The sequence below is a fragment of the Meriones unguiculatus genome, chromosome 1, assembly GCF_030254825.1.
Source record: "Meriones unguiculatus strain TT.TT164.6M chromosome 1, Bangor_MerUng_6.1, whole genome shotgun sequence".
NCBI lineage: Eukaryota > Metazoa > Chordata > Mammalia > Rodentia > Muridae > Meriones > Meriones unguiculatus.
In genome coordinates, this window is record NC_083349.1 from 142,478,719 (window position 1) to 142,505,992 (window position 27,274).

The 27,274-nt window shown below is 42.1% G+C and overlaps 3 protein-coding genes across 39 annotated transcripts in view; 2 read left to right on the plus strand and 1 right to left on the minus strand.

The window, feature by feature from the left end:
• Positions 1-10,736, minus strand: part of Ubap2l (ubiquitin associated protein 2 like) — a 59,126-nt gene extending 48,390 nt beyond the window's left edge. For 26 of the 34 annotated variants that reach the window (XM_021646765.2, XM_060367641.1, XM_060367659.1 and 23 more), the window contains exons 1-4: positions 10,520-10,642; positions 6,032-6,158; positions 4,157-4,234; positions 2,884-2,994 (exon numbers count right to left, since the gene is read on the minus strand). In XM_021646765.2, coding sequence (XP_021502440.1) covers positions 2,884-2,994; positions 4,157-4,234; positions 6,032-6,121 — 279 coding nt within the window. In that variant the 5' untranslated portion in view covers positions 6,122-6,158; positions 10,520-10,642. The other 8 variants (XM_021646755.2, XM_060367617.1, XM_021646740.2 and 5 more) reach the window with 4 other exon arrangements.
• Positions 10,737-10,918: 182 nt separating this feature from the next.
• On the plus strand, positions 10,919-22,271 carry C1H1orf43 (chromosome 1 C1orf43 homolog). 4 transcript variants are annotated; one of them, XM_060367718.1, is made up of 7 exons: positions 10,922-11,212; positions 11,554-11,655; positions 15,720-15,882; positions 16,456-16,509; positions 18,531-18,697; positions 18,788-18,846; positions 21,413-22,271. In XM_060367718.1, exons 1-7 carry the CDS (start codon positions 11,147-11,149, stop codon positions 21,606-21,608), a joined length of 807 nt encoding a protein of 268 aa, XP_060223701.1. In that variant the 5' UTR covers positions 10,922-11,146; the 3' UTR covers positions 21,609-22,271. The 4 variants fall into 4 exon arrangements, with proteins under 4 accessions (XP_060223712.1, XP_060223701.1, XP_021502414.1 ...); XM_021646738.2 differs by having other exon boundaries at positions 10,923-11,212; positions 15,720-15,837; XM_060367729.1 differs by lacking the exon at positions 11,554-11,655 and having other exon boundaries at positions 10,919-11,212.
• A 92-nt stretch (positions 22,272-22,363) lies between these two features.
• Positions 22,364-26,371, plus strand: Cfap141 (cilia and flagella associated protein 141). Its single transcript, XM_060367746.1, has 4 exons — positions 22,364-22,700; positions 23,009-23,049; positions 24,574-24,703; positions 26,012-26,371. The coding sequence occupies exons 1-4, from the start codon at positions 22,668-22,670 to the stop codon at positions 26,111-26,113; spliced, it is 306 nt and encodes a 101-aa protein (XP_060223729.1). The 5' UTR covers positions 22,364-22,667; the 3' UTR covers positions 26,114-26,371.
• The last annotated feature ends 903 nt before the right edge of the window (positions 26,372-27,274 follow it).

The window sequence follows — 27,274 nt, forward strand, 5'->3', positions numbered from 1 at the left end:
TGAAGCAAGAGAATATCAAGTCTGAGGTTTACATTTCACTCCTGTAAACATATAGGCCTAGAGCTGTACCAAGTAGTTAAAGTGCTTGCCACACAGTCTGAAGACCTGCGTTTGATCCCCAGAATGTACATTAAAAAGCCAGACATGTACTCGTAAACCTAGTGCTGGTGAGATGAAGACACGCAGAGCCCTGGGGCTTGCAGGCTCACCAGTGTGGCCCTAACCGAGTCCTGGGTCCCAAAAATAGCCCCTCTCTCAAAAATAGAAAATAAATGGCTGAGAACAATATTGGGGGTTGCCCTCTGGTGTCACATCCTCACACTTGCACCTACTCCACCACACATATTAACACACAATTAAGACAAAAACACACTAATTTCTCAGGAGGTAAGGCAGAAGGACTGTTTTGAGTTGAGGCCAGCCTAGGCTAGTTATGATTTCTATCGAATATCTCTATCTCTATCTCTATCTCTCTCTCTCTCTCTCTCTCTCTCTCACACACACACACACACACACACACACACACGAAAGAACGAAAGAGAAAAGAAAAAAAAAACAGCTAAATGGACAGGGTATTAAACTGCCTTCTACATATTTACTTTTTGTTTTTTAGACAGGGTCTTTTCATACAGCTCTTTTTTTAAAAAGGTTTATTTCCTTATTACATATATATACAGTATTCTGCCTGCACGCCAGAAGAGAGTACCAGATCTCATTATAGATGGTCGTGGGCCACCATGTGGTGTTGGGAATTGAACTCAGAAAGTCTTGAAGATCATCCAGTGCTCTTAACCTCTGAGCCATCTCTCTAGCCCTCTCATACAGCTCTTATCCTAGATCTTTCTATGTAAACCAAGCTGACCACAAACCTATAGAAAACTGTCTACCTGACTCCCCAGTGCTAGATTTATGTATCACATCAACCTCTAAACACATGTTCATTTCTTTCTTTTTGTAGTGGGTAACAGCTGACAGGGAGACTCATTAAATGGTCAAAGTGCTGAGAATAAGTAACTTTTGAGTACTTAGTCCTAAGGAGGGCATCTACACCCTTTTCCAAGGCTCAGGGAACATGACAAAACCAGACAAAACAATCTAAGAGCCAGAGGATAGGAATGAAAGCTTGAAAAAGTGTCTTCTAGATATGATGAGGTAAGTACACCAATAACTCCTATCAGCAGTAGTAACCTTGCACAATACAGGGTAAATCAGCATTCCATTGTGAATGGGAGAGGGGCTCATAAGGCTCCATCCCTGCCTAAGGAGACACAAGTAGTTAATGGTTGCTGCAAGTGGGGGGATCTTATTTGCTCAGTGGTATAGACACTGAAGAATTACCCTTGCTTAAGTAAGCAACTCCTAAGCCATGTTCACACATGGTAAGGCTAACTAAAGCTACACATACAAGGAGTAAAGTAGGAGGGAGACATGTTGAAAATAACTTTGGCAGGAGGCAGAAGGGGATAAGAAAAACTAATGGAAATATGACCAAAGTATATTACGTATGTATAAAATTGTCCAATAATAAATATAAATTAAAAAAAAAATTCCTGGGGCTGGACAAATGGCTCAGAGGTTAACAGCACTGGCTGTTCTTCCAGAGGTTCTGAGTTCAATTCCCAGCAACTACATGCTGGCTTATAACCATTTATAATGAGATCTGGTGCCCTGGTGCCCTCTGCTAGTGTGCAAGCAGAAAGAACACTATATATGTAATAAATAAATAAAATAAATCTTTAAAAAAAAATATCCCCAGTATTTGCGACCATCCAAGGAAACTGACAATCTTCTAGTGGTTTACTGACAGTTGGTATCTTTAAAAATCTTTAAATTGGTAGCGAGGCATGGTGACACACTCCTGGAATCCCAAAACTTGGGGAGGAAGATGCAGGCTGAGCTCTGTGAGTTAGAGGCCAGCTAGGTCCACAAAAACATTCCAGGACAGCCAAGACAGAGAAACCCTGTCTCAGAAAAAAAATAAAAAATAAAAATTAAAATAAAATACATTGTGCCAGGTGGTGGTGGTACACACCTTTAATCCCAGCATTTGGAAGGCAAAGGCAGTTGAATCAGAGTTTGAGGTCAGCATGCTCTACAGAGTTTCAGGACAAACAGAGCTACACACAGAAACCCTGTCTCCCAGATATGGGAGGGTGAAGGGGGCAGAGAACACAATGACAACGTAACTTGGTATCTTAAAGGATGAGCAGTATTCCAATCAAAAATTCTCAGTGTAAGATCAGTAGAGTGAAAAGATTTCAAAATGATCTGTTCACAAAGGTAATAAGGCAATGTTCTGTTGTTGAAGAGAAGACAAACACAGAAAAAGAATTCTTAGTAAAAAGGAAAGAAAAATGAGGGCAATTGACTTAATTCAAAGGCAAGTGATCCTTTAAGATATTTTATCAAATCCAGGAATGTAAACAGGCTCTTTTTTTTTAAATTAGCACAAAACTACGTTCAAGCAATGAAACAGTATGTTAATATAAAGATAATAATTATATAGGAATGTTTTTAATTTAGAGGCTGGCAATCTGTGACTTCCTGTCAGCACAAAAACCAAGAAAAGGCTTTACTGATTAGTATCTCTAGTTCAAAGCAACCCAAGCTTCCAAGCCTTGAATTCATCTAAAATGAACAACTTATTCCAGACCAATGAGAAGAGACTGACTTCGCCTGCTTTCCCTGTAAAACTCTTATGAAGAGACTGTGTATATATAAAGCACAGTATTTGTAACCTGCTACAATCTCTATGGCTGCTTCTTATTCTACTTAGAAAAAAAGTATGTTGTTTAAGACCATCTGCCCACTGGCTGTTTTTAAAATTACTACTAGCCTCCCAACCCTGAACCCCACTCATAAAAAACTTTATTAGCACTCTACCGTGTCTGGATTTCCTTCCAGGAGAACATTGATGGCTCTGTTGACATCTCCATTGCAGTCATGCAAAGCAATCACACATTCATCCTGGTTTTTGCCTGTGATGTCAATCAACTGAAAAAAAAAAAAATTAGTAACCACAAGCAATTTTATACACCTAAGAGGAAAACAGATAAGGAATGAGATAACAACTACATTTAAAAGAAGCAAGTTTAAAAAGCAAGAAATGTAAAATATAATTGTACTTCCAAAAGCAAAACTTAAAGACTGAAGAGACGGCTCAGCAAGTAAAGGAACTTGCCACCAAGACAGATAACTTGAGCTCAATCCCTAGCACCTACATGGCAGGAGAAAACCCAACTCCCACAAGTTATCATGTTGTCTCCACATCAAGTACCATAGCATATAAACACATCCAAGTAGATGAGCGCAATGGCCGTGCAAGGCTGTGATCCCAGCACTCCATGAGGTAGAGGCAGGCAGATCTTTGTGAGTTCATGGCCACCCTGGTCTACAAAAGGAGTCCAGGACAGCCAAGGCTACACAGAGAAACCCTGTCTCAAGAAAAACAAAAAACAGACCTAATAAGTAAATGTTAACAAAAGCAAATTTTTAGGGACCAAGTAAAAAATATTCAGAGTAAGTATCAAGTGGAGAATCACGTTGAAACATATAAGGCTCTGTTCCATATATCATTTCCAAACTTCCTCTATCTAAGGGACTGAAGATATAGGCCAGTGGTATGGTATGAATTTAGTACACACAACACTCTAGGTGTGTCAGAAGAAAAATACACAAAACAAAAAAGTTAGGATTAAGATAAAACTTTTTGGACAAGGTAACTATCCAAAGGAATGCACTATATAACACAACTTAACAATCTAAATTCTCAATGAATGTGATTACTTTTCCTGGTGTTGAGTGTGTGTATACTGCAGGAATGTTTCATAGACCATGGAGTAGTTTACAGGACAGCCTTGGTATCAGTCCTTTATTTCTACCTTGAGATAAGTTTATCTTTTGTTATCTACCACTAAATAAAGGGGCTTGGAATTCTCCTGTCTCCATCACCCATCTCACAGTGAGAGCACTGGGATAACAGATATATGCTTCTATGTATGGCTTCCAGGCTTTACCGGACTCAACTCAGGCCCTCACACACTCTTCCCCACTGACCCATCTCCCTACCCAGTACACTTATATTCAATGTAAGCACTAATGACATGGAATCCTGCTTTCATTCTGAGAGTTTCACAGAAAACCAGGTTATACTCACTTGTTTCACCTTCTCCTCAAAGTCAGCATCATTATGGTCCGAAATCATCTGTGCAAGTCGAATTTGCTCTGCAGTGGCCTAGGAATTGAAAAAGGATCAAGAAACCTCAATCAAGAGGTAAGAAATTAACCAAGAGGGACCCAAGTAATGGATTTTTATCTCGTACCACCCAACTCTTTTTTGTTATAAAAAAGAAAAGAAAAAAAATGACCAAAGCAGTAGGCTGCAGATGAATCTCAATAGCAAGGTACTTGCCTAGCTCTAGGTTTAGTCTTCAGCAATGCAACTTCCCCTACAAAATTCAAAACATCTTGGTCTGGTGAGCCAAGCCTGTAATCCCTGCTACTTGAGAGGTGAAGGCAAGAAGATGGAAAGCTCAAGGCTGACCTGGACTACAAAATTAATTCAAGGCCAGTCTAGGCAGCTTTATGAAACCCTGTCTCAAAAAAATAAAAAATAAAAACAAGGCTGGGGAGACAGCCCACTGATCAAATCTTTACCCAGACTACTAAAAGCTGTAGGGTCAATTTTTAGCACCACAAAAATTTAAAAAACTAATAAAGGGCAGTGGTGGAGCCTTTTTTTCCCAGCATGAAGGAGGCAGAGGCAGGGAGATCTGAGTTCAAGGCCAGCCAGGGCAACAGAGAAACCTTTTCTCAAAAGAAAAAGAAGAAAGAGTAAGAAAGAAAGAAAGCAACCAGACCACGAAGATAGCAGTCTAAATTCTTTACACAGATGCTGACACACAAGAAATTCCAAGTTTGCGGTCAGCCTACACAGTGAGTACCAGGCCAGCCAGGGCTACCTAACCAAGACTCCAGAGGAAAAAAGAAAAGGGAAGGAAAAGAGTTAAAAAAGAAAGTGAAGAAACATACAGGAACCATTAGTCTAGTCTTATGTATTCGATATACTGGGCCACTGGGCTTCATTCAAGGAATTAACTCATACCCATAACATTAGTTACACATTTGTGATTTACAGCACATCTAAATCAAACTTAATACCCAAGGTTAATTTATTGCTCTAAAACTTAGCGATGCTCTACAGCAGTGGTTAACATGAGTTAACCCCTTTGAGGATCGAACAACCCTTTCACAGGGGTTATATATCAGATATCCTGCACATTAGATAGTAACAACAACATCAAAATTACAGTTACGAAGTAACAACAAACATAATTTTATAGTTGGGGGTCACCACAACATGAATTATATATGAAAGGGTCATAGCATTAGGAAAGTTGAGAACCACTGCTCTATGGTGTCTCAGTTGTTAATTTAGAAGGTTTACAGTGAAGATGCCAGCTTCTCATTGGAAAGGAAGAAATTCAGGTAAGGCCTCAAGACCTTAGGAGAAAATAAGAGCTAAGTTAAAATCTTTCAGGAAAAACAAATATTGGCTAAAGAGAATAGTAATGTACTGTTCAATCAGCTCAGAATCTGGAAGGAAAACACCAACATACCTAGCACAGTATTCAAAATGAAGCCCTAAGTCTCACAATGTTAAGCAAGAAAAAAATAAGCATGTGGCCAGGCAGTGGTGGCACGCACCTTTAATTCCAAGCACTTGGGAGGCAGAGGCAGTTGCATCTCTGTGAGTTCAAGGCCAGCCTGGTCTACAAAGCAAGTTCCAGGACAGCCAGAGCTACACAGAAAAACCCTGTCTTGAAAAACTAACTAAATAAAACAAAAACAAACAAAAAAGTAAACACATTATGTCAAAGTGTGTCACTGACAGGCCTGACACTAAAGAGCCAAGGAATAGCTAACAAGGAACCTAAATCAGCACTCCAAAGCACAGAATGCTTTACACTGCATGGAAACCACTATCAGCTTGATATAATTACTCATAGATTCACAGCCCTAGATTCATTACCTGTGGCCTCTGCTTGTGCTGTGTCTGGTTTTGGTTTTGAGGTTGTTCCCAGTTTCCCCGGGCTCGGTTAGTGCCCACCGACGTCATCATTTACAGTATATACAAATAACAGTATTTACAAAGAATACTAAAGAAGAAAAAAGAGATCGTTAGACATAGATAAAATGTTTTCAATTCTATTTTATCAACACTTTACCACCAATCACTTTTTTTACTGTCAAAGGAACAAAGGAAATCCACTTTTTTTTTTTTAAACCATTCATTTCTTTCTGTTGGTGCTGGAATCAAACATGGACCTTCATATGTGATAGGCAAGCTCTCAAGCACTGAACTACATTTTCAACTCAAGAGTAATCTTTTAAGATTTATTTTGGGTTTTAGTGTGAGCTGACCTCAAACACACACTGCAGCAAAGCGGAACTTGAAAACCTAATCATTCTCTACTTCCCAAATGCTGTGACTACAGGTGTGTATCACTGAAACATTTTTTGTTGTAGTGTGATAAATATGGCTGTTAATTCATAAGCCTCAGTGATAAAACATACACTTTGCATAAAGGTCCTAGGCTAGGTCATCAAACCCTACATCCAAAAATGTATAAAAGCAAATGTGATGAATTTTTGTTTGTTTGAAGACAGTCTCTCGATGTAGCCTTGGCTGGCCTCAAACTCTTGGCAATTCTCCTGCCTCTGCCTCCCAAGTGCTGGCCTATGTGACATTTTTTTTTCCTAATATGTTAGGAACATAATCTGATTACTGTTATCTCAAAAATAAGCAAAATCATTATCAATACTAAAAACACTTTCTAAACATGTTATAGTATCTGGTGTCTGACAAAAAGAAAGCCAATTAACAAACGCTGGAAAATAAATGCCTTCCAGGAGTTGGGCACAGAACATACCTGTAATCCCAGCACTTGGAAAGCTAACCAGAGAGAATCATAAATTTGAGGCCAGCCTGGGCAACACAGTAAGATCCTGTCACAAAAGATAGACAGAAATGAAAGAAGGAAAGAATGGAGGGAGAAAAGAGGGAGAGAGAGGAAGGGAAAAAAGGGAGGGGGGAGAGGGGAAAGCCTCCTTTAAGCCAAAGAAATTGCAATTTAAAATATTGGAGAATATAGGCATGGCTCAGGTAAGAACCTAGGTTCATAACTTTAACAGGGATAGAAGGAAAAAAACATATCCACTACACATTAGAAACAGTCATAACCTTACCTGCCCTACACTGTTTGACAAGTTGTCTGTGACTTCTACTACCTGGGAAAAGGCAAGAATTCATAACTAGCCTTTTCTTTCCAGTTTTAGCTCTTCATGACTCTACTAGGACATGCATTAGCCCTAGTGATTACCCAGAATCCATTTCCTATACAGTTAATGGCAATACACTGCCTTTGCAGCTGTTACAGTCTCATACACACTTTCAAGAAAGCAGAATAGCAATTACTCTGCACCACTCACCTTAATACAAAAAGAGAATCCCAAATCTGGCCCCAATCAAATGAACCTATCATAAATTTTATTTCAAAGGGCTTCTAGGAAATGACTTTAAATTTGAAACTGTTTGCAAGATGACTTCACTCCTTAAAGAAACATAGAACACGGGAGCCTTCCCAAAACTAGAACATATTTTCTGTCCTTTCTACCAAATAACTGTTCTACTAAATTCAAGTTCTTCATTTTGTGTTATAAAGTAATCTCAGCTGCTACTTTGAATAAACAAAAACATTCATCATCAAGATAGAGTGCTCAAAAGCAGGTTACTTTTCATGGTTTTATTCTTTTCCAAAGACAAATCTATACTTTCCTTCTCTACATTTTTTTTCCACTAACGAAACATTATATAGGGTAATTCTAGACTGCCCAGCAGACACTGGAGTTTGAGGTCAGGAGAGTTCTAAAGAAGCATGCAGGGACTAACTAGGGATATGCACTTCACCTGTTTCTTAGATAGCACTGAAAAATCGGACATTCCTGTGTAGAAGTCCTTCAACAAGTGTTGATGGGTCGCACAGGTCTTTGTTTTTTTTTTTTTTTGTTTTGTTTTGTTTTTTTGATGTGGTTATTAAGAACAAAGACTTTTCATCTCTTATCACCAATAAAAGGATTTTAAAAGACAAAGCACTAATTTTTAACCAGTACCTATACACATGTACAAAGACCTGTAAATTGTATAGTATTAGTTTACTTTCCCAAGCTAGCATTATAGTCATAGCAACACTTAATTTACAAAAGGACAAGTGTTGTTTAACGAAGTACTGGTGGATCCAAAGCAGCAATAGTTGGGAGCGCGGGGGGGGGGGGGGGATGAAAGGAAAACTGGCTGTAATCAATCTCAACCTACTCCTGTAGCTTAAAAATGCTGAATGGTTTCTACTCCATGTATATCAATGTTTAAGAATTAGGCCATAAATATAAGTTAAGACTGGTTGTGTACCTCATGGCACATCTTTCAAGTTAGTTGTAAATATATTACAGTCATATTTAAAAATACATAATTAACCAGAAAAAAAAATCCTTCCAATCATTCTTGCTTTTATCTTCCATTTCCTTCTTTGGAAATACTCTGAAATGTGTAACTAAAATTTTAACCCCTAATTAGTTACAGTGAGCAACAGGTCAAAAGTAAATAATCTGGGCAAACCACTCAAGGACACAGAATTAGTGGTGTTTTAATAGCAAACAAAGACAAATACCCAGAGTTATACAGTAGAAATGTGTGACCTTGTTTGTTAACTCTTACAAAACATAAGTACTTAAGGGAAGTAGGATGAGAAAGGAACACTAGAGAAACAAGTATAGGTTTCAACAAAGAAATGCCCTTAACTACCTTTTGAGAGCCAGCTACTTAAAAGAATAGCCAGAGAAATTTTACTGAAAAAAATAAACAATAAGTATTTATTGAGTATCTACTGCGTGTCCAATACTTCAGGAAATACAAAAGCATTGTGACTTAGTTGCTGCTCTCAGGGAGCTTACAATCTACTGTAAGAAACAATTCAGACATTCTGAAGTTGGACTGGGATGGGTAAGGCTTACCACAACTAACAGAGAAGCTAATTTCCCTAGATGCTTCACTGAAAAGTCCTGTGTCCCAATCCCAACCACCTTCACTCTGTTAGGAGCCTTTCCAGTCAGAAACACTTGGGAGGTGCAGTACATTTGAGCCTTCCATCACTATTTCACACGACAGTAGTGTCTCCCATTCACAACACAAACAGGCATTGGGAGAATCTAATAATTAAAGACAATGGTGTAGGACCCACAAAACAGTTTTATCAACAGATACACATCTAAATATTTTGATCTCTGGTAATGCTGGTTTTCAAAGTGACCCACATCCCCTCCCAGCAAGTCACAACAGATATCCCCAACACAGAATATGGGAGGTGGAGACAAAAAAGGATTTCTCCATTTAATAATCAGTGACTCAAAGGCAAAAAATAGTTAACAAGACCGCCTTTTAACTGTGGTGTTTTTCTTTCCACAACTACCTACACCAGAAATTGCTAAATTTTAAGAATAGTGGAAAGCAGTCTCTTGTTTGTGACATCACTTTGAAAAGCAATTTAGGGGCTGTCCGCCAGGTGAAGGGTCTCAAGAAATTTGGAATTCCATTTCCATTATGAGAAAAATGAACAAATGCCCAGTGATCTAGTGACGTCCCTTAGGCGTAGCAAGCCATGGGGGCCTCCATGTCCAGCTTCCCAAAAAATGTAATTGCTTGGATACCCAAAACTACAGTATAGACAACTGGAAGCCAAAGACAGCAACAAAAATATATTCCTCGACCAGGGTTGGTAAGAAAGAAGGCAGGGTAATAAGAGGAGCCGACAAAGAGGCTGGAAACGAACAGAGGACAGAAGCCCACGCGCGGAGGATGGGAGACTCACCCCCCTCCGCGCCACATCAAGAGCCCATGGGGCCATTCGCCTCTCTACCTCCCACCCGGAACAAATTAATCCTCCGCACTCCAAGCTGAGGGCCACATGGGGGAGTATGGGGCAGCTCCACCCCATCGCACCCCCCCCCCACGGCCCCCAAACCAGGCCGGATCCGGACCAGAGGCCCACAGACGGCTAGGAAGGGAGGAGGCCTTCTCCATAGACACTGGCCCTAGTGGAGAACCCTACCTCAGGCTGGGCCCAGGCCTCGCTCGCCCGCGCTCTTTCTCGCTCTCCCCCTTCAGGCTCTAGCCGCATGCCCCCCCCTCCGGCTGCCCCAAGCCCCGCCCCGGCCACGCTCCCAAATCGAGGCCCCGGCTTTGGCGCGGCCCACTAGGCCGCGAACCCAACTATAAACAAAACCCCCGGCGGCCAACTCGAGGGGGGGGGTTGGACGCCCGAGCTCGCAAGCCTAGAAGGGAAGGTGTACAGTGGGGAAACAACGCGTGGGGGGGCCTACCGCGGGAGGGGACTACAGACGGGACAGAGGAGAAGGAGGGAGGTTAAAAAGGGGATCGCGGATTTAAAGGGGCCGCGGACAATACCCGGCCCCGCCGCGTTGCCGCTGCCGCCGCCGCCGCCGCCAACGCCGCTGCGCTCCCAACTTTACCTCAGTCTCCTCCACACTGACACCCCGGGCCGCGCCGCCCCTGTCACGTGATATAAGATTCCCTCCACCCCACCCCCTCCCTCCTTTTCCCTCTCGCGCTCGCTCTCGCGCCTTCCCCCTCCCACTTGCCTTCCTGCGTCCCTCAGCACGTGACGTGAAAGGACCGCGCACGTCAGCGTGCGCCGGCCTCGCCGCCACGAAACACAGCGCCGGAGTTCCTCGCGTCCGCCCCGCCCTCGCCCTCGCCCGTACGGCTCAGCCTCCATCACGTGACTCCAAGACGGCCTCTGCTTCCTCTTACTGGCGTAGTTCCGCGTCTCCGCACTCCCAGATTCCTTTGCGGCCATGAGTCACGTGGCGGGGGTGGAGCGGGAGGGCTCTGTGCCTGACTAGCGCCCCCATCCACCATGTTTTCTGACCGACTCTAGTTTGTTTTTTTTCCCTAAAACCAAATGGAAATGGCCGGAGAGCTCCGGGGAACCTAGGTGCCCCGGCTTCTGCCGAGCCTGGGCTGACGCGCAAGCGTGGCGGGAATATCCTAGCGGGCCTTCACGGAGAGGCGATGGCGTCTAGCAGTAACTGGCTGTCCGGAGTGAATGTCGTGCTTGTGATGGCATACGGGAGCCTGGTGAGGAGATCCCCCACTCCATTCCTGCTGTAGCCTTTGCCCTGTTAGAGACCGTCCTTCTGGGCCCTTCCCTCAGCCACTTAACTCGCCTTGTTTCTGGCCTTTCGGTTTGTATCCGTAGACAGCCGAGAACTTTAAATTCAAAGCTGCCCGCCCCTGAGATTCCTCCTTTAAGTTCTGGAGCCCAGGTATCACGCCTCCTTGATACCAGCCTTAGACCCACCCCCATCCTTAATGACCAGGTTTTGCCCAAGTTTTAGCCCTGAAAGCCTAATATAAACATAGTTTTTTTTTTTCAACTTAATTATTATTATTAAAGATGATTCTAATCTTTTGGGCAGGTATTTGTACTGCTGTTTATTTTTGTGAAGAGACAAATCATGCGCTTTGCAATGAAATCTAGAAGGGGACCTCACGTCCCTGTGGGACACAATGCCCCCAAGGTAGGTCCTTAGGGCGCAAGGTAAACTTGATTCTTTGGCAGAAGGAGATAACTTTGTTCATATAGTTACTTAAATTTTCCCCTTCACAAACTAAGCAAGATTTGCCTGTGGACGAGGCTCATTTGCTCACTCTTGCTGCATAACATGTACTTTAAGATCTAAACGAACTCAACTATAAAATATTTCTCCATCTTAAATTACCAAGTGTTTGATGTTGCTTTATTTTAGCATGATATTGGGAATGATTACAGTTTTACTCTATAGGTCTAAGAATGGTAGCCTTTCCAGAATTTTAAAGATGCCGGTTGTGTTAGAATGCATAAGACTCTGGATTTGGAGCTGGCCTAGGTGGTGCACGCCGTTAATCCCAACACTTTATTGGGGGGCAGAGGCAGGCAGATCGCTAAGAGTTAAGGCCAGCCTGGTCCACAGTCCAGGACAGCCAGGGCTGCACAGAAAAACCCTGGCTTGAAAACAAAAGACTCTGGGTTTGATCCCTGACACTACAAAAAGAGGAAAAAACATTAATTGTGCATAATCCCACCTTTCACGTCAAGCCTAAGGAAGAAGAAATTACCTCACAACTTTTAATTTTGTTATGGTTCTTTGTTCTATATTTTGAGACATATTAAACTCACTTTTGTAACCTAAGATGGCTCTCTCACCATGTATCTTCAAAGCAGTCCTTCTGTCAGAACCATACAAGTGCTGAGATTACTTTAAAAATGTGCCACGTCAGACTACATTTAAAAAGCAAATAATCATGCTAGGTGTGGTAGTGCACACCTTTATTCCTAACACTCAGGAAGATCTCTGTGAGTTCCAGCCTCTCCTGGGTCTGTAAAGCTAGTTCAAGACAGCCAAGACTACGTAGAGAAACCTTGTCTTAAAAAACCAAAACAGCAAAATAGAAAGTAATAAATAATCTAGCAGTGTCTAAACTTTCTCTTTAGTGCTTTTCTTGGCTTTAAGGAAACTATTTAGATGAGAAACCTGTTGGGGTTTATAACTGCCACCTGACATTAAAACCTAGGTTTCAAGGCTGGGCAGTGGTGGCACACATCTTTAATCTCAGCCCTCAGGAGGCAGAGGCAGACCGATCTCTGTGAGTTTAAAGGCCAGCCTGGTCTGCAGAGTGAGTTCTAGGACAGCCAGGGCTGCACAAACCCTATCTTGAAAAACAAAACAAACAAACAAAAAAAAACTTAGATTTCAAATAGCCATCTCAAACCTAATATAAATAAGCAAAAGTCTTTTTGTGTTTATGTGTTTAGATACATATGTATGTGTGTTTGTAATGCAAGCCATGGGGTGGCATGTTCTGTCTTGGAAGGGGGGTCTCCACTAAGCTTGGAATTTACCAATTGTGCTATACTGGCTGGCCTTCTGTCCCGATCTTTGACTTCCTTTGTTGGTGGTTAGTACTTTTCAGATAGGATCTCCTGCTTCTTCGTCTAGATAAACATTATGTGGAGCTGATCTTCCTGCTTATAGCTCCCAAGTACATAGGTTATGGGCACGCACTACAACTCCTGCTTTATAAGGTGCAGGAGATTGAATCTAGGCGCCTGGTGCATGCTAGGCAAGCATTCTACCACCTGAGATAACATACCCTGTTCTGAATCAGAACCCTTGATGTCCCATTGCCATCCCCAGTCATGCTTTTGCTTTTTCAGCCTTTCACCTGTAGACATCAACTGACTTTACCAATTTTCTTTTCTATGACTCCCCATTACCAACATAAACATGGCTCTACTGATTGAATTTCATAACTTTGCACCTACTGTCACTGACCAAAAATGGTCTTCATTTGGCTTCCTCATTCATTCCCTTTTGGTTGTTTGAAACAAGGGGTCTCCAGTAGCCCAAACTGTCCTAGAACTCACTGCATAGCCAACCTTGTTATTGAAGTCCGTATGTCCCACCTCCGTGTCTTGAATGCTGGAATTACAGGCGTGCATGGAAATACCCAGCTCCTTTAGATTAGATCTTAGTTTAAAAGTTTTTTCCTCAAGGGAGGAATGCACAGTACATATTTTTGCTTTTGTTTTGGTTTGGGTTTTTTTGTTTGTTTTGGGGTTTCTCTGTGTAGCCTGGCTGTCCTGGAACTCAAGAGTTCCACCTGCCTCTGCCTCCTGAATGCTGAAATTGAAAGCATATACCACCATACCCTGCATATATTACATATTTTAATGCAAGCCTCTTTGTATTCTTATGGTACCTTTATTTCTCATCACAACATTGGCATAGTTTGTCTATTGGTTAAAACTTTCTTTTACAATAGACTGTAAATTTCAAGATTTCTCACACTTTATTTGGAGGTATATCCCAGTGATAGCTCATACTAGGTCCTTATCATAGGAGGTGGTCAATACGCTGTTGTTCAGTGAGAGATGGGTGATAACTAAAGCTCACACATCCCATTAACTCCTAGGCATAGCATTTCATTAAATGTTTCCCATTCGCTTCTTCTGACAGAACGGAAAGGCCGCAGGAGGGTGCGGTAGGCAGCAAGGTCACAGTGCTCTTTCCACGTGGCCATATAAAAGGAACGTAGGGGTTGGTTTCTAGCCTGTGATGATGAATTAAAGCTTAGCTATTTAGTAGCGTCTAGACCACTTGATGTCAAAGTTGATTACATACATAGAGAGAGAATCTAACTTTGGGGGCTTGTTGGTGCTGGTTTTGGTTTTAGTTTTTGGTTTTGTTTTGTTTTGGTTTGGTTTGGTTTTTTTTGAGGCAGGATTTCTCTGTATATCCCTGGCTATTCTAGATCTCACTCTGTAGACTAGGCTGGCCTCAAACCCACAGGGTTTGCCTCTGTCTCCTAAGTGCTGGGATTAAAGCTGTGTACCACTACCACCCAGCAAAATCTAAGTTCTGAAAGTATAAACAAAACTACTTGGGAAAATAGAAGATTATATAGTGAGTGTGAGATTGTATATATAGCTGCCTATTCCTTGGCCCTATAATAGTTTTGGTTTTGGTTTGGTTTTGGTTTTGGTTTGGTTTTTTTTTTTTTTTTTGCATCTGGCATCCCCTTAAGTTGGAACAGATTCAAACTTATAATAGTGGTTGCTTCTAAATTTATCAAAATTGGCACAGTAACTAATTTTTAGCACATTTTTCTTTTTCATAACAAGGTCTTACTCTGTAACCCAGGCTGGATTGTAATTTACTCTGTCAGCCCAGGCTGACCTTGAACTTGGAACCACCCTCCTGCTTTGGCCTTCAAAGTCTTTAAGAAATAGTCTCCAGATCATTACAGGCGACTAGATGCTAATCTACAACATGCGAGTAGATTATGATTTCTCTTGGTATTTTTGTTTGTTTGTTTTGTTTTGTTTTTAACTCAGGACGTTATTTATAATAGTTAGCCAAGATTCTTTTTAGTCTAATTTCAAATCAGAGATAATGCTACTGTCAGCCTAAAGAAATTCTGGCAAGTTAAAAGATCTGGTTTAGGGACTGATAAAGATGGCTCAGTGATTGAGAGCTCTTGCTGACTAGTCAGGGGGACTAGAGTTCTGATCCATGATGAACAACGCATGTTACACAAACCAGGGATCCTGTGTACCCTTGTAACCCCAGCTTTGAAGGTTGTAGAGACTAAAGGATTGCTGGGTCTTGCTGCCTTCTATCCTCAGTGAGAAAACACAAGTCCGTGGGTGGAAGAGTGAATGCTAGAGGAGGATACCTGATGCAGGTATGCATAACCACGAAGGTGCACGTACAACGTACACACGTGCAAACACACAAGTAAAGAGAAAAGCCAGGTGATGTGACACGCTCCAATCCCAGTACTCCAGAGGTAGAAGCCATGGTTCTCTCTGAGTTTGAGGCCAGCCTGGTCTACAGAGTTTCAGGGCAGCCAGAGATACATAGACCATGTCTCAGAAATCAAAAGGGAGAGAGAGATATGCCTTAGAGGTGTATATTAGAGAATACCAAACCTGTTTGTGATTTTTCTCTGTTTGATCTTCATTTACATGCTCTGGCCCCTTTACAGTCTACTGGGAAGCAGAACACAAGGTATTTACAGTATATTCTCTCTGAATGCACAGGACTTGAAAGAGGAGATCGACATTCGACTGTCCAGGGTTCAGGATATCAAGTATGAACCCCAGCTCCTTGCAGATGATGACACCAGACTACTGCAGCTGGAAACCCAGGGGAATCAAAGTATGTGGCAAGCTCTTGGAGGATGTTTCACCAAGTCCCAATGTGGTAACATTTTTAAGAATTCTGGAATTTTTTTTTAACACAAATATAAAAGTGTGCTTTCATTTTAATCCCTGGTGTTGGAGTGTGGGGCTACTTTGAACTGTCTACAGCAGCTGACCATGATTTGCCTTGTGCTCTAGCAGAAGCAGGGTTTTTGCCAGATGCAGATATTTTCTGTGATTGTTGTGACAGTTGGAATTCTGGGAACTTTTCAGACAGTATATAAATTATAAATGCTAGAGCCTCAAGCAGCATGGGTGAGTTGTTGTTGGTCATTTAAGGAGGTTGTTTATAGTTTGTTAGTTGCTGTGGTCAAAGAAAAAAACAAAAGAAAAGAAATTAGATTCAGGAATCAGTTTCTCTCCTATCTAGTGTTAGGTATGAAACGTGGGGAAAAAGAAAAACCCACAAAGCAAGCAAAGACCAGCTACATCCCAGAGGTTTCTGCACCTGTACCAACCCTCCATAGTCCTCAGTTACTGTATATATGCCAGATAAAAGGACCCAGTTTACTAACTTCCTGTAATCTTGGGGTATTTTGAGAGTAATCACTGAAATTAGTCTTTTTCTTAACAGGTTGCTACAACTATCTATACAGGATGAAAGCTCTAGATGCCATCCGTGCCTCTGGTAAGTTACTTGATAAGGTGCACCCTAGAATCTAAACCTAGGGAATGTTAGGATTTGTCCTTCTGCACATTATGGCTAGAAGGAATTTCCTAGAGTTTTGAGAGTACTATACTGAAAGAAACGCTTTGGGAATCCAGGTGAAGCGATGCACACCTTTAATCCCACAATGAAGGAGTCTGAGGCAGGCAGATTGCTGTGTTAAAGGTCAGCCTTATCTACATATGGCATTCCAAGACAGCCAAGGCTAGCTACATAGAGAGATCCTGTCTCAAAACAGAGATAAATCACCTTGGTTTGCTTTCTTTCTTTTCTTTCTAGTTTTTTGAGACAGGGTTTCTCTGGATAGCCTTGTCTGTCCTGTAACTCACTCTGTAGACCAGGCTGGACTCACACTCAGAGATCCTCCTGCCTCTACTTTTCCAGTGCTACCACTTCCTGGCAGTTATTTGTTCTCCCAAGAGTCTGAATTACATTGATTTGGGTTTTTGAATTTTTTTTTTTTTTTTTTTAGAGACAAGGTCTCATACAGCCAAGAACAGACTTGAGCTTCAAAGCCTCCTGCTTTTACCTCCCAAATGCTAAATTGTGGACATTGTGCTACAACACCCAGTTTATTTGGTGCTAACTGTCAAAACCAGAGCTTCTGGTGTGCTAAATAAGCATGTAAACAACTGGACTACATAGCCGGCCCTGCTTATGGTGTCTTTCTTTTCAGTTCCTATTTTGGGGAACTTGTTTTGTTTTATTTTTAAGACAGGGTCTTGATACTAACCCTGGCAGACCTTCAACTCACAGAGCTCCACCTGCCTTTGCCTCCAAGTACTGGGATTAAAGGCGTATACCACCACACTCTGTCCTTAATTACTATTTTTATGCTGTTGTGTAGTGTGTGCCTGCCTGGGTTTATATGTACTATTTTGTGTGAAGGATGGCAAAAGAGACTATCAGATCTCCTGGTATTCCGGGTAGCTGTGACCTTCTAAACCCAGGTCTACTGCAAGTGCTGGTAGCTGCTGACCTCTCTAACCCCAGTTTATATTTTTATTTTTTGGAGGGTGTGGGGCGGAGAGTTGTATTGTCTTAGGATTGTAGGCTTTTTGTTTGTTTGTTTGTTTTTGTTTTGATGTTTTGAAGACAGGCTTTATCTGTGTAGCCTAGGATGTCCTGGACTGGCTTAGTAGACCAGGCTGGCCTAAAACTCACAGAGATCCTCCTGCCTTTCTCTGCTGGGATTACAGGCATGTGCCATTGAGCCTGGCATGTTTAGTTTTATTTTGTTTTTGACACAGATTCTTGCTTTGTAGCTCAAACAGGCCTTACTCAACATCCTCCTGCCTTAGCCTCCCAAATGTTGCGATTCTAGGTATGTGCCACTACACCAGCATTTGATTTTATCTTTAAGTTCTTTTAGCCAGTTGGTGGAGGTGTGCGACTTTAATCCCAGCACTTGGAGGCAGAGGCAGGTGAGTCTCAGAATTTGAATCTCAGAGTTTGAGCCTGCTCTACAGAGTCGAGGTCCAGGGCAGCCAGGGCTGCTGCTCAGAGAAGATCTGTCTGGGGGCGGGGGGGGTGGGGGTTCTTGAGACCTTCAGTTTCACAAGTTGAGTGATGATGACTGGTTTCCTACAAAACAGTATGGGAAATGTAGCGTCTGCTTCTTCACTTGAACCCAAGAGTTACTGGATATTTTTTTCACATTATGTGACTACTTACATGTTCTTAGGTTAATTGAAAGAGTGCCTATCTTATATCTTAAAGCCAAGGTGGCCTAGGAGAACAGTACAACAGCAGAACACATGTGTTACTGACATAAAGCTTAGAGTTGTTCAGCTACCCAAATCACTATGTGGGCATAGCTGTTTATCTCTGCTTAATTCTACTAGAATCTGTTTTTATTGGTGTATACTAATTTTACAGAATACAGGAGTTCTTGATGATAATTAGAGCTATTTCTAAGTTTGGAAAATTACCAAGAAAATAAAACAGGGAAAAGAGTTATCATTGTGCTGTTTTCTTCTCAGAGATCCCATTTCATGCTGAAGGCCGGCACCCTTGTTCTTTAATGGGTAAGAATTTCCGCTCCTACTTGCTAGATCTGCGAAACACTAGCACTCCTTTTAAGGGTGTTCGCAAGGCCCTCATTGATACTCTCCTGGATGGATATGAGACAGCCCGCTATGGGACAGGGGTAAGTTGGAAGGTCAGTATTTCCTTCAAAGAACTAAAGGCATGGAATGCTCCACACAAAAAGGCTGATTTTTCCTTTCTGTTTCCTAAGGTTTTTGGCCAGAACGAGTACTTGCGGTATCAGGAGGCCTTGAGTGAGCTGGCTACTGTGTGAGTATGGTAGGGCGTGTCAAAGAGGGCTAGTTAGACATAGAAGTACAGTAAGGAAAAAAAATCACGAGTTCTAGGCTAGCAATGCCCTGTCTCTAAATAAATAATCAAGCAAAGTAAGTATAAAAGAATATAGAAGTGCTATACTGGTCTCATAAAACTTGCCAGGATATTTGCTCTACAAGCTAGTAAGAGAAACTTCTACTTTGTATGCATATTTTAGTATTGGATTTTGTTTTGTGTCTACTCCACAAAATGTCAAATTGGCCTGAGCATGATGGTGCATGTCTTTAATCCCAGCACTCAGTAAGCAGAGGCAGGCCAATCTCCGTAAGTTGGATAGCAGACTGGTCTACTCTACAGAGCAAGTTCCTGGATGGCCAGTGCAAGTAAGACAAAAGGTCTGGAGAGATGGCTCAGGTGTTAAGAATACTAGCTGCTCCTGCGGACAACTGGGGTTCAAGCCCTACCATCCACATGACATCTTACACCATATGTTACTCCAGTTCCAATGGGGTCTGATGCCCTCTTCTGACCTCCACAGGAACCAGCCATGTATATAATATGCCAACACACATGCAATCAAAACACCCATACATAAATAAATCTTTAAATTAAAAAAAAAAAAAGGTAAAATGTCAAAAATGTTATAGCTAGCAAAGGAATGTGGTTTCTGAGCACATAAGGACTCCTGTTCTAGGGTCCTCTTGTGCTTTGGTCCGATAAAAATAAGAATAAAATTCCACCCAATTTTTTTTTTTAAACCATGTAAAGCAATGTAACCCTGTCTTTAAGGAAAGAACATCAGTAGATAGCTTTTGAGTATTTGTTTATAGAAGAATCTGACTGCTGAATGTTTTAAAATAGTTTCAGTATGCCACTTAGGCAAAGGTAAGTGAACATGCATACTGAAAGGGGGAAGCCGATACAGAGTTAGTTACCAGGGCCTGAGGAGATGATACAGGTGGTAGAATGCTTGCCAAACATGCACAGGCCAGGGAGTGTGGCACTGCCTTCTGGGTCTTAGGTTTCTGCACATGTGCAGGCTACATAAACTTGCAGGTACATAGACACAAAGAAGAAATCTTGGAAGAAATTAGGCAGAAAGCCTGATAAATCGCCTGAGCCAGGTGGTGGTGGCACAAGCCTTCAATCCCAGCACTCGGGAGACAGCAGCAGGTGGATTTCTGTGAGTTCAAGGCCAGCCTGGTCTACACAGTGAATCCCAGGACAGCCAGAGCTGCCCAGAAAACCCTGCCTGGGAAAACATCTGCTGTATATCTCATTAGAGACTTTGTTGTTTGATTTGGTCTCTTGAGATACAGTTTTGTTCCTAAAATTCAAGGTAATTCTCTTACCTTGGCCATCTTGAGTCTTAATGGTACATGCTACCATACTTGGCTATCTTTCTATCTTTTTTTTTTTTTTTAATACTGGTATCTAGAAAAGTTTGATGGATAATAATGGAAGAATATAGGCTTTGAAATCTGATAACTAAATCTAGCTTTATGATGTCATAAAGGTTAATTATTGGGCTTATGTTTCTTAACATGCAAAGCTGATACTATATAATACTGGAGATAATAGGGTGTTGGTAAGTGACTTTGCAAGTCACCAAGTGCTCTGTGTCTTCCAACGTGCTATGCACTCAGTAGTTTGATTTTATTTGTAATACTTCATTTTCCTCTCTTTGGACGGGGAATGTTACAGCATGCACATGTTAAGGCAGTCAGCAAAGCTAAGAGATTTCTGTAAGCGGAGCGCAATTAAAGCTGTAACCAGGTGTGAGGGCCCACTTCGTGTGAGAACACCCTTGCCTCCATAGTAAGACCCTTTCTGTCCTTTTTCCCCCCCCTCCCCCAAAAACACACACCAAAAAAGAATTATGCTAGAGATAAGTACTTAGTAAAATCTGGTTTCCCTGATAATTTTCAGTTACCAAATGGCTTTAGTAATAAGTTCTTTGGGTTTTTGCCTTTTGGGAGGTGGGGAATTTTGTTTTGTGGTACATGGGGTTGGGTTAGACCAAACTGGCCTTGAATGGGATGATCTTTCTGCCTTCTGAAATTACAGGTGTTTGCTACCTGCCTTGCTTAGTAACTTAAAGAAAAATCAGAGATTATTTTAGCTGCATTTATTGGGTGGAGTAATTTCTGAATTGTATTCTGGGGTTTTTGTTTTTTATTTTAAGATTCACTGTTCAGTCAGCCATGGTGGCACATGCCTGTAATCCCAGCTCTTGGGAGATAGGGGCAGGTGGATCTTTGAGTTCGAGCCCAGCTTGGTCTACAAATTGAGTCCAGGACAGCCAAGGCTACACAGAGAAACCATGTCTAAAAAAAACAAAACAAAATAAAATAAAAGATTCACTTTTCACTTGTTTTACTTACATGTAAGTATTTGTAGAGGTTCTGGCCTGTAGCTAGACTCACAGAAGCCTGACATGACTGCCAGGAATTGAACTCTGGTCTTCTGGAGGAACAGTGCATGCTCTTAGCCAGAGTCATGTCTCCAGCCCCTTTCCTACCAGTTCTCATTCTAACTATGTCTGCTGTGTGTTCTTCAGAGTCAAAGCACGAATTGGGAGCTCTCAGAGGCAACACCAGTCAGCAGCCAAAGACTTAACCCAGTCGCCTGAGATGTCGCCAACAACCATCCAGGTCACATACCTCCCCTCCAATCAGAAGAGCAAACGTCCTAAGCACTTCCTCGAACTGAAGAGCTTTAAGGACAACTATAACACACTGGAGAGTACTCTGTAATGGAGCTACACAGAAGCCAGCTGTGCGGCATTCGGGATATCTGGCTCAGAGGCCCAGACTTTATTGGCCAGAGCTTCTGTGAGTCCAGAGTTCTCACAGAGCTGGGTCTGAGAGGTCATTTCCAGCCCTTTCTTATGTTGGCTAAGATCCTCTATCTCCAAGGAGCACTTTTTCTGGATTTAAATTCAAATGTCATTCTTAATGTTTGTCAGAGCTTCCTTGAAAATCTTCCTTTGTTTTTGGCTGTAATTCACCTACCCTGTTCAATGCTGTTTAGTCCCAAAGGTGTAAATTGAGGTGAGATGTCTTCTAAATCTATCCCATTGCACTCAAAATATTTGGGTTTAGAGATCTCAGATTTGATTAGTGGAAAAGTCAGGCAAGGACCTCATAAGGAAAAGGGAATGAGTAAGCTGGTAGAATGTCCCCTGGAATTTTGGTGCTCATTTAAACCAGTATTGATATGAGAACATGACTTTCCTGAAGTGGGAGGATGTGTCCCCACCTTCACCCAATACCATTATGACAAGTCAGAATGAGTGTTCTGGTACTTGGCATAACCTCTGCTGAGATAGTGAGACACAGCAAGAAGTAGTTTCCTCTGATGTCAGTATTTTAGTCTCAGTTTACAATTTATTTAATAAAATTAATTAAGAAAATGAATCATTTCTTCAGAGTGGTCTTTGAACAGCAGGCTTTTGATTTGTGTCTACATTTGCCTTACAGGACATAGGGTGTAAAGCTTTGCTGCCAGAAACTGGTTGGACTGTGTGTCTGAATCTAGACTACAGATACTCTGAAACCCTTACAGAAGAAATCCTGAAATAAGGACTTGTGTGGTTCACACTTACAGCCTGGTCTTGTCACTATCAGAAAGCTAAAGAACCAGAATTTCCTTCCGGTACTAGGGCAGCAGGCCCAAGTAACCAGTCAACTCAGAACCCAGGGTCATTGTTGGATTCCTAAATGTTGCTATGACTACTGAAACCTTGGTGATCAAACTAAACAGAAAGGAGAGCCTTCTCAGTGTCCTCAGGCTTAGCAAGCATTTCTGTAGATATGTCCTTTGGAAAAATGACAAAAGTGGAAGAGGTATGCAGAGTTGGAAGGAGGGTTGGAAGTTGGTGGAGGAGTTTCCCCTGATAAGATTTTACCCAGAGTACAGCTTTCCTGCAAAAGGCCCTTGGAAGGGTGCGGGAGAGTTAGCAGAAATGGGCAGCTACTACTAGAGCAGATAGCAGTTTACATCTGTCTCCTCTAACCCCTGTATTTTCTCCCGTCTGTTCTGAGAAATGTAGCATTTTCCTGCTTCCCTTGGGAAATTGCTTCATTCCTCAGAAGTGGGCACTGCTAGTAATTCTAGTAATCAAGGAGGTCAACAGAACTCCCTTCTCTTGCAGAATTTACAAAGAGCCGTGGCACTTAAGAAGATAGTCACCAGGTAACCTGTGTTTCCATCTCCTCCCATCAGTTTGTGTTTTCTACTCTGCCTGACCCACTGCCCAAATCTGCTCTCCTTGGGGACTCCTTGAGAAGGACAACATGGAGCAGCCTTGTTCTTGAAGCAAGCAGAGATGGGCCTGGTATCACCTAGTTGATCACCTAGTTGATGAGCTTTGTTTTATTTTGCTCCTGCTCCTATTCTCTGCGAGGGAAGCCTTTGCTGTTTTATGGGGGTTTTATTTTTTTGAATGTTGATGTGTTTCTTGCCCGGTTTTGTAATAACTTTGTAACAGGTATTTCAACATTTGGTGAACAAGTGACAGAATACCCAAAAGACTGAAGTGTGTATCACCCTGAAATAAGTGTATCACAACTGAAATAAGATTTTTATTTCACAACTGAAATAAGATTTTTATTTCAGTTGCATTGGGGTATTGAATGCATGGCTTTGTGCATGGAAACTTCCACCAGCAGCTAGCTATATCTCCAAATCTAAGCTTTAAAAAAAAAAAAAAATGCTGGCAGAAGCAGCGCATACCTACTCATACCTATAATCTCAGGACTTGGCTAAACATGAGTCTGGGGCCAGCCTAGGCTGTGTTGTGATTAATACACTCTCAAAACAGCCCCAAAGGGAGACCTAGTGTAATGGCATGTGCATTTGATTTCAACACTAGAGGGCAGAGGCAGGTGGGTCTCTTGAGTTTGAGCTCAGACTAGTCTACATAATTCCAGAAAATCCATACTATATAATGAGAAACTTTTTAAACGGAGTTGAGGAACAGCAGCTCACTGAAAGACTGCTTGCCTAGCATACGTAGCCTTTCTTTTCTTTCCCAGCATTCAGGAGATACAGGAGAACATCAGAGGTTCAGGGTTAGCTACATAAGTGACTTGGAGCCCTTCTGGGCTACATGAAAAAAGATGGGGGAGAGTTCAATCCCCAGTAACCACATGGTGGCTTACATCCATTTATAAAGGGGTCTAATACCACCTGGCATGTAGGTGTACATGCAGACAGTACTTCTACTAAATTAATTTAAAAGTTGGGGGTGGCAGACAAAGTCCAGGACAGCCAAGCCTACCCTGTCTTGGAAAAAAAAAATTTTTTTTTTTTTTTTTTTGGCTTGGCAGTGGTGGTGCATGCCGTTAATCCCAGCACTCAGAATACAGAGCCAGGCAGGTCAACAAAGTGAGTTCCATAACAGCTAGGTCTATACACAGAAATGCTGTCTCAAAACCAAAAACAAAAATAGCAAAGGTAGAGCATCGAGCTGCTGAGACCCAGACCTAGAGGACACACCTTTAAGCCTTCTTTTCTGTGTACTGTAACAGCTGACAGCTCTGTCCATTTGTGACGATGATTCAGTAGCTGCACTCGCATACTATAAATCCGCTCTCCTTACCCATTTAAGAACATCGTGATCTTTTGACGGTGGCAGAGGTCTGGTCACAAAGCAACCACATTAATAAAGGTCTCTACTGACTCACGAATTTCATTCCCACCCTACACCTGGGACAGGTGGCAGAATTTACAGAATCATTGTATGTGGCAGATGACATTGAACGAACGGAGAAACACATATGCTACCCTAAGGCTGCAAAATGATGTGAAACAGGAATTAGCACTGTCCAACAAACAGCTTCTGATGGTGAGTTGTAGGAGGCAGCCTGGAGGCTTCCCCCTGCCTTGTGCCATGTTTCTGCTGGCTGGGACATAGAGAGCCTTTCCTTTGGGATGTACCCATTTTGTCTGCCTCAGATTTCTTCATGCTTTTATCAGAACATTAACATCAAATGTCAAAGTTCTTTCAGTAAGTGATTTATTTAAATTTTTGCATTGTTTGCAGATGGCACTTTGTTTAGTTTTGGGTTTAATGAAGCTTTGTTTTCTTAGGTTCTTTGAGTTGGGTTTGGTTACTGAAACTTGCTAAGTAGACCAGGCTGGCCTCCCTGAATACAGAGCTTTACCTTCCTCTTACTCCTGCATGCTGGGATTAAAATACACCACCAAACCCAGCCAAGGGTTTAATTTTATCTATTTTTTAAATTATTTTTGGTCTGGAGAAATGGCTCAGTGGTTAACCGCACTGTCTGTTCTTCCAGAGGTCCTGAGTTCAGTCACCACGTGGTGACTCATAACAATCGATAAAAGGGTATGGTGCCATCTTCTGGCATTCAGCAGTGCAGTCAGAGCACTGTACACAGAAATATTTTTTAAATTATTTTATGTGCATTGGTTTTTGACTGCATATGTCTGTGTGTAGGTGTCATATCCCTTGGAACAGGAGTTACAGTTGTAAGCTACCATATGTGTGCTGGGAATTGAACCCACATTCTCTGCCAATGCTCTTAACTGCTGAGCCATCTTTTCAGCCCATTATGTATTTTGGTTGGTTGGTTGGTTGGTTGGCTGTTTCAAGACAGGGTTTTTCTGTGTAGCCTTGGTTGTCTTAAACTTGCTTTGTAGATGAGGCTGGCCTTGATTTCACAGAGATCTGCCTGCCTCTGCCTTCCCGAGGGCTGGGATTACAGGTGAGCACCACCTTGCCCAGCTTTATGTATTTATTTTTAAGACAAGGTCTTGCTCTGCATCCCAAGGTGGCCTGGAACTTATAAACATCCTGTCTCAGCCTCCCATATGCTGGAATTATAAGTATGTCCTACCATCAAGCGCAGGTGACGCATTTCCAATCGCCAGTGGAAATCATAGTCTTTGCTTAGTCAGTGACACCCTAAGCTTCCCCCTGGGTGACAATTGCAATGTCACCTCTTAGTTTCTTGAGTACTAGCAGATTTTTCTAGTTCCTGGTACATTCTCAGCAATGTACCAGGGGAAATTAGATTCACTCTTTTACGACCCCCTTTTATGTCCCAGCAAAGTCCAGGGACAGGGAATTCAGACAGAGAAGGAATGTTAAAGAAGCCAGCACCATACATTTTACTGCCTTCCCTACCAGGTCCGTCAAGCTGCCTTAAACCAGCTGTTTGAAAAGGAACATCAACAGTACCAGCAGGAACTCAATCAGATGGGCAAAGCTTTTTATGAGGAAAGATTCTGACAGCCGCCAAGACACCACTCTTCCATCTCATCATGCCTGCCAACCCAGCCTTCAGTCTCTACCTTGAGCTTCCCAAAACATACCTGATGCTGGGACTTAAAACTTTTTCATTATCTCTGAGCTCAAATGTTGCCTCTGGAAGCAAGAGTGACATCTTGTGGTCAGTGTGCGATATGCACTGCTATAAGGGGAAAGGATGCACAATGTCTGGTTTAAAACTCTGATTTGGTTTAACAAATAAAGTGAGCTCTTAAAGGTTCAGATATAGGCCATGGGATTTATTCTCCGCCTTGAGTCTTGATTTATTCTTGGCTGCCATAATTTTACTTCCTAGATTGTGGGCACTTCATATCTCAGTTTCACTGGTCTTTTCTCAGTCTGTGGGCAAATAGCTTTGAACATGGCTATTAACCTGTAGATAACTGTGGTGCTTGTGTGTCAGAAGGCCTGAATTTTATGTATGAAAATCATCTCATTATTTGAAACCGCAGATTGCCCTGAATTTCTACTCTTCCCACTATAAAATTGAGAGGATTCCAAACTCTTAACATCCTCCCCCTACCCAGGGCATTGGATGTGCAATTTAGCAGGTGTTAAGTATCAAGTGGTGGGCTTGGGCTAGAAAACACATGTCCATTCTCAAGATACCTGACACTGCAAATCCTGGAAAGTATCAACTGAACATATGCCCCTGAAGTTCACAAGAAAATAGATGACATTCAGAGAGACCGCTCATTTCACTGTGAGCACTGGGCTGCTGTGAGAGCATGCCCTCTGACAGAACGTCTGATCTCTAAGTTTTCATCATTACAGTCACTGGTCGCTCATCTGTGCCGGTGGCTCTTTTCCCTCCCTCCACTTCTTGTTGCTGTCTCCACTGCCAAGCTCAGACTCATTCTTTCTCCTTCCAGTCTATCTGAAGCCTTTGTCTCATCAAAGTCTATTTTAGGCCTTTCCCAGATCTTGCTTGAGGTGTAATTGCTAAGGACATGGCAACATGTGTATAGTTTAAAGCTGTTGGCCTTTTGCTGGGCCAGTCTCTCAGCCAGCTGCTGACTAGCTGCTGACTTAACCTGACTTCTCCAGCACTTCCTCCCTCCACGTAGGTTTCAGTGCCTACCTCCCTGCTCCATTCCTTCTCCGGCCTCCGTTCACATCTGC

Excerpts from the sequence above, each read along its gene's own strand:
- C1H1orf43 (XM_060367718.1), top strand. The coding sequence starts at position 11,147 with ATGGCGTCTAGCAGTAACTGGCTGTCCGGAGTGAATGTCGTGCTTGTG. Across the intron at positions 15,883-16,455 it reads TTTCACCAAGTCCCAATGTG|GTTGCTACAACTATCTATAC; the intron begins GTAACATTTTTA and ends TTTTCTTAACAG. Across the intron at positions 18,847-21,412 it reads TTGAGTGAGCTGGCTACTGT|AGTCAAAGCACGAATTGGGA; the intron begins GTGAGTATGGTA and ends TGTGTTCTTCAG.
- Cfap141 (XM_060367746.1), top strand. The coding sequence starts at position 22,668 with ATGTCCTTTGGAAAAATGACAAAAGTGGAAGAG. Across the intron at positions 22,701-23,008 it reads AAATGACAAAAGTGGAAGAG|AATTTACAAAGAGCCGTGGC; the intron begins GTATGCAGAGTT and ends CTTCTCTTGCAG. Across the intron at positions 23,050-24,573 it reads CTTAAGAAGATAGTCACCAG|GTGGCAGAATTTACAGAATC; the intron begins GTAACCTGTGTT and ends CACCTGGGACAG.